The sequence below is a fragment of the Prionailurus viverrinus genome, chromosome A2, assembly GCF_022837055.1.
Source record: "Prionailurus viverrinus isolate Anna chromosome A2, UM_Priviv_1.0, whole genome shotgun sequence".
NCBI lineage: Eukaryota > Metazoa > Chordata > Mammalia > Carnivora > Felidae > Prionailurus > Prionailurus viverrinus.
The window spans coordinates 101,000,317-101,013,095 of NC_062562.1; the positions used below are offsets into that span (position 1 = coordinate 101,000,317).

Below are 12,779 nucleotides of genomic sequence, written 5' to 3' on the forward strand. Positions count from 1 at the left end.
GTGAAGAAATTTTTCACTTTTGTTTTGACTTTTACTTAAGACAAATAAAATATAAATTACTACCTGTCATTAAAAATACTTGTAAGGGTCCAATCCTATTTTCATAACTTTTACTCACCTACTGCTCTATTCTTCGATTGATAATAATATGCCTAGAGCAACACTCATAATGATGTTCTTTCAATGCGTAGGGTGGCAATTTCTGAGTTTTGAGTAATTTTTTAAAAAATATATTATTGAACTTTTCTGCATTGCTTTATTCCTTATAAAGAGTACATCACGTCTTATTTTTCAAAACAAACAGGCAACTCTCTTCCCTTTAAAAATTGTGAGCAGTATATCAAGATGTTACCAGTGGTTCATTCTAGGTTATGATAAAATTGAGTGATAGCAATTTTTTCTTTGTACTTTTCTGTAAGCTTTTAATTTACAAACATAAATAATGATTTACTAACTACTTACTTTTCCACCATTCTACTTCTCATACATATGTATTTTATTAATATGTATATTTTCACAAAGTTGATGCTCTGGGAAATAAAGCACATAAAGAGCATAAATATCTCAAATGAAACAAATAAAGAATGTAAGTATCCCAAACCCTGCAATGTTCAAGGAGAAAGCATGTCAGTAAGTGCATGATCTTACCAGGAACACTAAGTTAGCAATTAATGAATGACATGGAAAAAGTGAGTAATGAGTTCTTTGACCACTTGTCTATCTCATTATTGTTTATTACTCAATCCTATGAAAGAGCCAACAGGGAAGAAATTGTGAAGAAAAAGCTGTCCTTATTGTTACCTCATATACCACGTCATCAACAAAGAAAGAAACAAAAAATTAATCTAAAATGCCGCCCTTTAGGTATGGAATTTTACAAGCTGGAGAGGGATATAAATACATATCTGCTTATATTAAAATAACCACAATAACAGTAATAATAAAAGGATAAACTGAGAGCCTAAAAAGTAACAGTAAAGAAGGAAACAGAGGGGCTGGGAGTGAAACTACATTCCTTTGAATACATTATGTTTTGAATGTTTGCATTTGGAATATGTATTTTACATAATGTTAAATAAAACATAAAAAGCAATCCCTAAAACTCAAGAGCAAAATGAGCAAATGAACCATGTGTATAAAAGTTGGTAGCATAACCATACAGAGAAAAAACTTTTAAGTGACTTTAAAACACTGTAAGTTTACTGAACAGACCTAATGTGGTATATCCTAAGGACAAAAGGAATTGTAAATAAACACTCTTGATCTGCTTCCAATAATGGTACTGTTAATTATGTTGGCATTGTGTATTGAGATAAAGCAAATGAGTAATCATATTGATGTCACTGGGAACTGGGACTTTTTGGCATGGAAGAAAAGGTGCAAGGGAAGACCGTAGAGTGTCCTGATTTGGATAGAAAGTGTCAGCATACGTTCATTCACAATTTTATATACACCCACACCCACTTACACATTTTCAGCTCTATTCATTGAAAAGATCTTGAAACAATGAAGAACTCTGTGGCGATGTGCACCCATAATGCCCAGATTATAATCTCTAATTATCATTTCTAATTCAAAGGAAACAAGACCTCCTAAAATGCAAATTGCAGGTCTGAGACAGGAAATATAAAAGGTAAACGTGAAATATCTTGTCAGACGAAAAAACAAAAAGCCATTAAAGCCCATTAAAGGCATATCAAAAGCTTCAGGAGCCAATTTTGAAAAGTCCTGCTGGCCAAGAATTGGGATAATCTAAGCATCAATTAGAAGGCTTCCTTCTATCCTTCTTCAAAGGAGTGAAATACTTCAAATGTGTTTAAGTCCACGAAGTCATAATAATCCTAAATTTGGGGAGAGGAGGCCACATACGAATGTGTTAACTTACTAAATCATTATTTTAAAAATTGGCAAAGGGAAGTAATTAAGCATTTATCCCATGTTTGCTATATCAGCTCTTAGAGTAATTAAATAGTTGTTGAGAAAAAAGTTGCTCTTTATATGGAAGAAATAGTCTAGCTAATAAATTAAGAATCAATGACAAAATCAGAATAAGACTATTTTGAAAGTACTAATGAATTAATGGATCTAGAAAATGATCATCAATATCTGCTAACATCTCAAAGGGAGGAACAGCCAGATATCATGCATTTCGTAACAACACATGGTCTTGTCAGAAAACCTGAACCCACATAGGATGAAGCTTCTAGGTACCATTACCAATTAACAGGAAAGAGGACAGAGGAACAAGGTAAAAGAAACCATCAGGAGGCAATCAGCAAACTCCAGAATGTAGTACACTTTACTGACCAGTTTTATCCATAAACTACAAGAAGGGAGCAGTGATGGGGAGAGGAGAGCTATTGGTTAGGGTACATTTAAGAAATAAGTGAACCAATTTCAGTGTATGGACTTCATCACAATTCTGATTTCAACTATTAAACTCTGTGGAGGAGGGGTTTATGAAACAATGAGGGATACTTGAACATTAACCAGATATTTAATGTAATAAGGACTTATTTGATATTATTTTTAGGTGGAATAATGGCACGGTTCTGCTTTTATATTTTTTAATCCTTACCATCTTTATAGACATGTTGAAATATTCACCATTGAAATGATATCTGGAATTTGCTTTAAAATAATCTGAGTGGAGGGGAAATAGGAAAGGCTTGTCCGTAAAACTTGCAAGTGGTTTCAAGTGAATGATTCTCTCTACTTTTGTATATAATTTCCCACATAAGAAGTTATAAATACAAAAATAGAATGCCTCACCCTGTGAGGATGGCTGTAAAGAAATGAGATAGAGATGTGGGAATTTCAAAATTCAGGACTATTTAAGAAAGAACAGCAAATATGAGAGGAAAAAACATTACTGACTTAAGTGAATTGCAAAAAAATGTTATCTCCTTTATGCGGTATACTAAACACATCAGAATTAATTGAAAAATGTAATACTTACTTAGCAAAGAGGAGAAAACAGCTGCACCCAAGATACCTCATTTGATTCGTTTAGAGATGAAAGAAATGTGTCTGCAAGGTGAAACCATGGACTCATGGAAAGCTGTGATTTCTGTACAGACGTTATTTGTCTAATAGTTTCATATTGTTAATGACCATCCAGTTAGCATCTTCATTACACTTATTCTCATATACAGGAGAAATCAGTGGATGATCTGTAGAATCCTTTAATGACATCCAGTAAGGATCCTGTACACGGTCTCGCCGGTGTCTTAGTCTTCAGCGAGAAAGTGTAGGAGAGAACAGAAAACGTCCTCTTCCAACCCCTGTTCCTGGATGTGTGAAGGAAGAGGATTTTGCTAGCTTGGAACAAAAGATATCCTAGGATGGCACTGATACAAAAGTTCTACGTGTATCGCCACGTTTAAATTCTCCTTTCTCCAAAATGTAAAATACATCTGCTTTCCATCCTCTGAAATGCTATGGGACTGAAAATCCTTTTGTAATGCTGGAGAAACGCCAGTATTCTATCTGGTTTGGGAGAAGGATGCTCTGCTCATAGAAGATACTATATCTCAGAAACACTTAAGACACTGCAGATGAGATAGAAGGGGGAAAAAAAGCCTTTTCCTTCCATTTGAAATGCTCTTCTTAGCATAATTTCCGACGACAATATCTTAATACCTTAAGTTATTTGGCCATCCTTAAAAGTGCAACTTATCCTGACGTCTCAAGGGACAAAAAAGTTACGGAAGTCCGAGGAATGAGTCACTTTGCTCAATTTTGATGAGTAATCTCAGGTGTCATGGAACCTCGTTCCGAAGGAGAGGGGAGGGGGCGTCAGCTCTGCAGACGGAAGAAGACGGGCCGCTCGGGATTGGATGGCGAGATCTCGATTTTCCCAAAGTTGCGTCATTTCGAACCCAATTGGGTCCAGATGTTATGGGCACCGACGGGTTACCGTCTCGGAAACTCTCAATCAGACGCAAGCGAAAGGAGAGGAGGCGGTTAATTAAATATTGAGCAGAAAGTCGCGTGGGGAGCGTGTCACGTGGGCCTCGGGGCTCGTCGGGGCTCAGATAAATACCGCGCGGCACCGAGCGGGCAAAAGAGCGCGCCGCTGCCTCCACCACCACCTCGGAGACCGAGAGCGCAGAGCGCCCCGCGTGCGCTCAGAGCAGCCACAGGAATCCTTCGGGCCTGCCCGCCGCAGTAAGTGCCCGCGCCGCGCATCGCTCCGAGGTGGCGGCTGGCCACGCTGGATGGGCCGCTGGAGCTAGGGACAATGGGAGGACTGCGGGGGGACAGCGGGGCGACGGGTATCCCAAACGCCAAAGCCCCTCATTGTTACCCACCTGCAGAGCCTGCTGGCTTGATGGTACGGATCGGTAGGTCTGGGGCGGAAGGAGTCGGGTTCCAGGGAGAAGGGGATTTGAGAAGCTTTGGGGCATGATTATCTTTCCTAAGGCGTACAAGGTATCCTTTAGGCTTTTTATCCCTCGGCTCAATCGGCCCTGATTTGGCTGTGGGACCAGAAATTATGCTGCCCAAACTCTTGGATAACCATCCCCAATATGTACATTTTTTTCTTCCCCACAATTCCCAGAAATCCAACATGAAAATCATCGTGGCCTTGGCCGTCTTTTTTCTCATCTCCACTCAACTGTTCGCAGAAGAAATCGGAGATAACGATGATCTGAATTATTGGTCCGACTGGTCCGACAGCGACCAGATCAAGGTAAGAACGGGTCTCCAGCCGGCACGCGCCGTTTTTCCGGGTCTAGGGGGCCATCACTTCCCCTGCGATAACATTCTAGTTAGCCTGGAAGACACCGTGACCGCTACCAGAGGCGGTGGAGGCGCGCGGGGAGGGGAGGGGGGGGTGGGTGTAAAGGAATGCCATTCCCTGGGGCCCGCACGAGATTTTTGTGCCCAGGATCCCAAGTTTCCTCCCGGGGTCTGCGCCGTCGGGTCTCGGGAACTCCCGGGGGGAGGGGGGTCCTCATAAGGCTGAAAACCTCACAAGGTTTCATCCTGGGGTAACGGAGATTTCGGGGACTCCAGTCTAGCTGCAAGGACCGGGCGTTTGGAAACGGCTGGGCAGCTGCAGAAGGGGGCGCGCCCAACGCTGGTAGAAGCAGGGGCAAAGGGCAAGTTGCTGGGGGCTTCGAAGGGCGGGGTGGGTGGGAAGGTAGCTTCCAGCCTTGACTTTTATTTTGCTGACCCGAGGACGGAGCCGCAAGTTTTCCTTTACTGGGCTCGCAAGCTATTCCTGCAAGGGGGCGCGCCTCGAGGGAACAGTAAAAGTCTCGCGGTGCAGGTCTCCAGTAAAGCGTTGTCATTCCCTCCCCACTCCCGCCACACACCTGTGTGCGTTTAGGGCGGTCAGGCGTCTCCAAAGCCCGCGCCAGAGTCCAGAGAAAGTCAGGTGGCCGCGCGACAGATGAGCGGGGGGGTCTCCAAGCTAGGAGCAAAAAGCGGAAAGCGTGCAGAGCTGGGGGATGCCGCGCCGCCTGCTAACCATCGGGGGCGGGGCTGGGGGGTGGAGGCGCCGCTAGAACCGAGTTCCGCCGGGAGGGGTGTAGGAAGGGAGCTCCCTGGCTAGGACCCCACTCCGCCCCGGCGAGGGGAAGCCGGGCCTCCTCTCGCCTTCCTGTGGGGCGAGCTTCCGGGCCCTGGCGGCGGTGGTGCCCGCAGCCGAGCTTCTCCCAAGGCTGGCGCTCACCAGTGGAATGACTCGGGTTTCCCGGCGCCACGCGCTGGTTGCCTACACGCTCGTTTGTCTGTGCGTCCGCCCCCAGGAGGAGCTGCCCGAGCCCTTTGAGCATCTTCTGCAGAGAATCGCCCGGAGACCCAAGCCTCAGCAGTTCTTCGGATTAATGGGCAAACGGGATGCTGGTGAGATGGGCAGCCATCCCTCTCTCTGTCTCTCTGAGCAGTCGCCCTCTCTCCCCGTCGCGGCTTCTCAGAGCTCCCAGTCTCTCTTGCTCTTTGAGTAGAAGTTTCCATCCTAAAATGGATATATCCCCGAGGAGCGACTCTGGCCTTCACCCACCAACACACACACCAGTCCGCGGAGGGAGGGAGAGATCGTTTGCGCGTGCCTCACACAATTAGAGTGACCCAAATCAAGAACGGGGACCAGCCTTAGCTGAGCTCTGCCTTGACTGAAGATCCAAAATGACAAAGTGGAAGGCGCGGGGCCTCCAGGGGGTCTAACTGCCTGTGGAAACCCATTTTAGACCATTGGGGTTAGATTAGATTCAGGTGCCTCATGTCTCGTGATAGAAATATTGTTACCTTTTATTTGTCACATCAGTGGAACGTGCAAATAGTTAATGTCAATTCATCTTTTGTCAGATTCCTCAATTGAAAAACAAGTGGCCCTGTTAAAGGCTCTTTATGGTAAACATTTCTATAAATCTTTATTTTACTAATGTGAATGCACATGTAGGAAAAGTGAAGAAAGTCTTTTATGGGCTGAAATAGATTCTTGGTCATACCTGTTTAATAAAACTATAGACTTGTATCCATCTCTGAATGTCAAATAGTAGTCCCGCCCGGAGATATGGTTCTTATATGAAAACAGGTGGTGTGGCCTAACAGTTACTGTTAGGCTTCAGGGGCCTAATAGTTCTGGGTTTGAATCTGGCCCATAGAAGGCCCTCAAAAATACTCCCTTTGGAATATTTTTGGTTGCTATTCTGTTTTTATCATTAACAATTTGGTTAGCATTTATGGTTCTGCTATATTCCTCAGGATAGTACATGAATGGGAAATGTTAGGTATTTTAAAAATCAACATTTTATAATTCTCTTTTAAAAATGTAGCGTCTTTAAAACAAATCTGTTGCTCTGCTAACTTGGCCTTTCTTTCTTCTAGGGCATGGCCAGATCTCTCATAAAAGTAAGTTTCTAATTATTTTGAATAATTTTGACATTTACCAATGCAAAGGTAAATTAGATTGAATTTCATTTTATATCTTCTGTAATAACTTAGGACTTAGTATTTTTAATGAAGACGGTATTAGAAGGGGGGAGACTCCTATTAATTATATCCAGAATAGGTTTGTTCAAAGCTGTTTTTTAGACCTGGCTACTTACCAAAATGATGCATTATGTTAAAAATCCTTTTAACTCCTACCTAACCTGTTGCTGAATTCCTTATCCATGGAAACTGTGAGATAATAAATGTTTATTGTTGTTTAAGCTGCAAAAAAAACAAACAAACAAAAAAAAAAAACAAGAAGAAGTCCTTTAACTCCTATAAATTGTTAGTTTTAGATAAGAATTTCAGTCCAGGGGTAAAAATCCACAACAGAGTCCTCTCCTTTCACACACACCCTCTCCCATCCCTTACCACCTCCACTGCAAAAACAAAAACAATAAGCATTTATAGGCATCTCCTAACATTTCAGTCTGCTAGGTCTCCTGAGGACATCATGTATTAGGGTCATCCAGCAGCCAATTGAGAGGATCGAGTGAACGAGTAGAGAATCCATAGTAAAGAGAGCTAGAAATGCAGTTTTTTGATCCCATAATCGATCTATCAAAGTTCAGGGAAACACTTCATAGGACAGTGGAGATAGCAGACTTGTGGCACTTGACGTTCATTAGATCTTAGTTTTCCAGTTAGTAGAGCTCAAGTTGACAGGAAGTCCCCCCGGGTCCATCGCAATCCTACTCACTTACCCCAGGGTCCACTCACATCTCCTACTTGGACTTGGGTTCACTGGTTGGCAGAGGAGGTCACATTTAAACAGCAGTCCTATTCTCAAATAATACAGTTTAAACCACGAGACCTTTTGCCACTAAAGTTGAAATAGTAAGCTTTCCCGAAAGCTTTATGATTGAAAATAAATCTTATTCCTATTTACATTGTAAAGATTTGACTTTGAAGGGAATTGTATATAGCAAAATTCTATATAATGAAAATAAATGTGCTCTATTAGTGTGAAAACACACTTTTCCAAAAGGAGCATTTTTTAAAATCCAACAAAATAGAAATAGTGACCTTCTAGAAGTTTATAATCATCAGGTGCAAGGATCTACTCAACTAAGGTTCAGCTCCTGAGAAATAACAACGTAGTCAGAGACACGAGGACATCTACTTGGATATTTCTGTTTGTGAAGTTAACCCCCTAAAAGTCAAAGCTAGCTTAAATAGCGACAATATTTAAAACATATATGAGCAGATAGAATGTAATATGAATAAAGTGTACTTGCTAATATTTACACATAGAATTAAGAAAAATGCTTTCTTTTGTATTGTTTAATGTCATTTGTAAGACTTATTAGGAATCATCATTTCTTCAGTCTCCCCAAAACTTGAAATGGTTATGTATTTATTATATAGGCATATGTTCAAAAGCTTGCTTTTCTTCGGTACGAGTTTTAACCGTTGATTTCCTCGAAGATCTACATATTGAAATACCCCTAAATGTATTTTTCCAGGGCATAAAACAGATTCCTTTGTTGGACTAATGGGCAAAAGAGCTTTAAATTCTGGTATGTATAAAACCATGACTGAAAATAGACAATATCTTAAATCTATATTTTTTTTCTAAAGCTTAATTTTCAAAGTACTAAAAAGGCATAATAAATTCAAAATGAGTATTTGTGATGAAAAAAATGTAACTGCAATAAATAAGTCCAGGCATGGATTTGTAGCTGATTAAGCTAATATCACCCAGGATGCATCGATCTTTCTCAAACCATCAGCCTTCCCAGCATCTTTCCCACGTAATCCTTACTTAACCTGAATCCTTGGGCTAGTCTACTACTCTTCCCCTTATATTTGTTACATCAGCCACACTTAACTTCACTGAACTAAGAGAGGAAGGGTATGTGGTGAAATAAGACCAGGTTTCACTTACTACCAAGGTAATTTGAAAGTCTTAGAACACACTACATCCGGCAGTCTTTCAGCACAACATAAACAAAACACTATTTCCATTTATGCAGATCACTTGCTCTTTATGAAGTTGTAAAGTCTCAAACTCGAAACATCCTGATGGATGTTTGAGAGTATGAGAATGACCTAGTCCATTCCAGTGCCTTCAAAAAGGAACATGATCAAGCCACCCTGCAGGGCTGCGATCCCTTCCGGCTGCAAAACTGAGCGTGAAGGGATGCCACAGTTCTCTTAACCCAGTTTAATCTCGGATAAGTCTTTCACTTACCATAAAGGCTGCATATTTCCTTGCCTCTCTTTAGTTTGTCTTCTGTGAAAAGGCCTCATACGTAGATCTGAAAACCCACTCACCATACCATTTTTCAATGTGAAGTAATTCCTATATCCTTTTCATAGAGACTGATTTTTTTGTAAAGCACATTCAGCTTTTATAATCATTAGGTTCCTTAGGAAAGCTATTCAAACTATTTTACGTTCAGTGGAAAGAGAATTATAGTACTAATCAAGTAATTAATTAGAAAGCAACTGCATGACTCAATCATTTAGAATATTGCAAGTTTTTAGAAAATCTGTAACTAAGAAGTGCTGGCATAATTATCTGAAAAATTCATGTGAAAGTGATGTATCCCTACTATGGGTTCCGTACCTTCCAAATCTAGATATGACATTCGTATACCTGTGTCAGTAATTTTGGGGCTGCTCAAGTTAAAATTTTAAAGAAGTTAACAATGTGCCTAATGAAAAGCTTGAAATTATCTTACCACATGCTATCCTCTAGCTTTTGGAAATGGAATGTAAATTTAAACCCCCCTGGCTTTACTTGTAGCAGAAATGTACACCAGCTCTTATACAACTGTGGTCTTCTTGATAATCCTATTAGTCACCAGCTATCTATTTCCAGAATTAATACAGGTATCAGAACATGGTTAACTTTCCAAATAATACAGATATTGCGCAATTTACACAGAGCAAATGCTTTCAAATGTAGGTAGGGTAATCATATAATTACAGATAAATAGAATCACTAGAATGAATCAGAATCAATTTATGACTAAATCTTCACTCCTCCATTTCAGTTAAGAAAATGTAAAAGGGAAAAATGGGCAAAAATGTAACCTACACTCAGAGATCTTTTCATATGACCAGCTGAGGCAAGGTTGTGATTGTGTTCTGCAGACATCTGATTCTTAGCCTTTTGTGGTCACAGACCCCTCTGACAATCTGAGAAATCTAGAGCCCTGCTTTGTAGAGAACGCCTCATTAGCTTATGAACACAAAAATTGTTCATATTTTTGTGAACAATTGTTCACAAATGTGTTGACACTTCATTTGTGTCAGTGGCCAGTGAAGATGGCCACTGCTCATATAGTTGTGGAGAGTTCAAGGACCAGGTAAAAAAAATTCTGCTTCCGGGGAAGAGGCTATTATGTTCCAGCTGACGCTAATGAGTCTTTGGTTAGTTTGCATTATTTCACCTCACTTCCCTGAGGGTCAGATCCTGTTACCTGAAGCTTGTCAGGAACTGAACTTGGGCTTGCCCTCCTCTTCCTCCTTCTCCTTATACAAACAAAGCAGGATGAGAAATGGACTTTTCCTTCTCTGACAACTGCAGACCTCCTTGAAATTGCATATAATTTAACATAATATGTAATATAGTATAATTCTGGCTTTTTTTAAAGTCCAGATAGAGTATTAAAATTACTTGCTAGCCATACGATAAGTACCTTTGGAGCATTGATTAATCTTTCACAGGCCATTAGGCTGCTAGGAGGTAAGTTAAACTGTGTTGTATGTGGGTGGCACAATTGCCCTACCTACTGACAATGAACAAGGACAGTCCATCACTGGAAGGTATCCACAAGACAGGAGACCCTCACAGCATTAGGTACTCCTATAACAGGGATCCACAAACTTTTTCTGTAAAGAGTCCGATAGCAATATTTCAGATTTTGTGAGCTGTGCAGTCTCCGTAGCAACTACTCATATCTGTCAATAAAATACTAAAGTAGCCATAGTACATGGGTGTGGCCATGTTCCAGTAAGACATTCTTTTCTTTATTTAAAAAAAAACTGTTTTAATGTTTGTTTATTTTTGAGAGAGAGACAGAGCGCAAATCGGGGAGGGGCAGAGGGAGAGGAAGAGGGAGACAGAATCGGAGGCAGGCCCTAGGCTCCGAGCTGTCAGCCCAGACCCCAATGCAGGGCTCAAACCCACAAGCTGTGAGATCATGACCTGAGCTGAAGTTGGACACTTAACCAACTGAGTCACCCAGGCGCCCCAAGATGTTATTTTCAAGAAAAGGTGGTGGGCTGGATTTGTCCCATGACCTGTAGTTTGTTGACTCTGTCCTAGAATAGAAGTCTCACATTTTGCTTTTATCCTGCTACTATTTCTATTCCTGTACTTGAGGAATTATCCATTCTATAAATCACCAAGGGGCCTGCCCCTACTTAAGAAAGTTGTTGGGGAGTAACACTGCAACAGATTGTGGGAATGTGCTTTGGGGGCACAAAGTATATGGCAGATAAGCTGAACAACCAAGAATTCTGTGGTTAGAACACTTCCAGTCAGGATGGAGACTGAAGCAAGATTGGAGGACATGCAAATAAAATTCCTAGAAATACTTCAGTTGAGGGGGGAAAGTCATGAATTTTTATTAAATTCCCCTATGTCTTGAAGTTTATTTACCTCAGTGAATCCTCTTAAAAAACTCTCTACGTTCTCTTTGTTCTCAGTGGCTTACGAAAGGCGTGCGATGCAGGATTATGAAAGAAGACGTAAATAAACCAGCTAATGTGTAATTTATTGAGCTTCATTTGTGTCAGTGGCCAGTGAAAGGTAAAATGAGACATGCACTATGAGGAATAATTATTTAATAACAATTGTTTTGAGTTGAAAACTCAAAAAACTGTTTTTCATATCGTGCCAATATGTGTTGTGAAAGTGTGTTAGAATTCTAATAGGACTCCCTCAGACATAGAAGCCAGTGGTAATTTCTCAACAAGGCACAGTGTTCAATGAAAGTGAAATACAGTCTTCAGAGAAAGAAGTCATTTTTGTTTCTTGGAAGCAGGCACGTCAGCCACTGCTAAAGGAAAAGAAACTCACAGACAGGCTTGTGCTTCATCTGTTTTCATGGTGGAAATGTACTAAGATTTGGTATAAAACTGTATCCCTGCAGCATGTTTCATGTGTTGTGACTATATAGAGATGTTTTTAAAGTTTTAATGTGATTCTAAGGTCTTCACTTCATTGTATAATGCGTTGTGAGTTAACATTTTAAATAAAAGAAAAATTACCTTGAAGATTGGGTTTTATTCTTTCATTAATAATTCTCAAACCAGCAAACTTTCTTTTAGTAGATGAAATCTGTTTGAAGCTATTTTGGCTGCTACATGGTGAAACATAAAGCAACCAAGTTTCTCTTGTGGAAAATTACTACAATATAATGTTTCCCTCTCACATACACACACACACACACACACACACACACACACACAAATGCTGTTTGTTTGTTGTTGTTGTTGTTGGCAGCTCAGTCATTTGGCATGAGATCATTCACGAGGAAAACAATTACATTTTGTAATCCAAACAGTAAAGGATAAGTTCTGTTTATACATGCCTATGATTCCCTTTTACAGATAGGATAATAATCTGTCTTAAAGATGCATTCCACTGGTTATTTCGTCAGCAGCCCATTTAAGCCCTGCTTGGAGCTCAGGTATAAATGCATCCGTGTGTGATTCTTACTAGAATTAAGATACCAAATTCTCACAAAGGTCATCCAAAGATGATATGGAAAAATAGGGGACTGATTGAGAATACAGCATCACTCCTGTTAACAAAGACAAGAGCAACTTTCTAGCATTTCTAAGGAGTCCTGTGAATTGCCAGCACCTAAAACACT

The 12,779-nt window shown here is 40.6% G+C and overlaps 1 protein-coding gene across 3 annotated transcripts; it reads left to right on the forward strand.

The window, feature by feature from the left end:
- The first annotated feature begins 4,079 nt into the window (after positions 1-4,079).
- TAC1 (tachykinin precursor 1) lies at positions 4,080-12,099 on the forward strand. Of its 3 annotated transcripts, none has more exons than XM_047849462.1 (7): positions 4,080-4,170; positions 4,565-4,696; positions 5,760-5,856; positions 6,319-6,363; positions 6,841-6,864; positions 8,412-8,465; positions 11,608-12,099. In XM_047849462.1, exons 2-7 carry the CDS (start codon positions 4,574-4,576, stop codon positions 11,655-11,657), a joined length of 393 nt encoding a protein of 130 aa, XP_047705418.1. In that variant the 5' UTR covers positions 4,080-4,170; positions 4,565-4,573; the 3' UTR covers positions 11,658-12,099. The 3 variants fall into 3 exon arrangements, with proteins under 3 accessions (XP_047705418.1, XP_047705417.1, XP_047705419.1); XM_047849461.1 differs by lacking the exon at positions 4,080-4,170 and adding an exon at positions 4,368-4,434; XM_047849463.1 differs by lacking the exons at positions 4,080-4,170; positions 6,319-6,363 and adding an exon at positions 4,368-4,434.
- Positions 12,100-12,779: the final 680 nt, after the last annotated feature.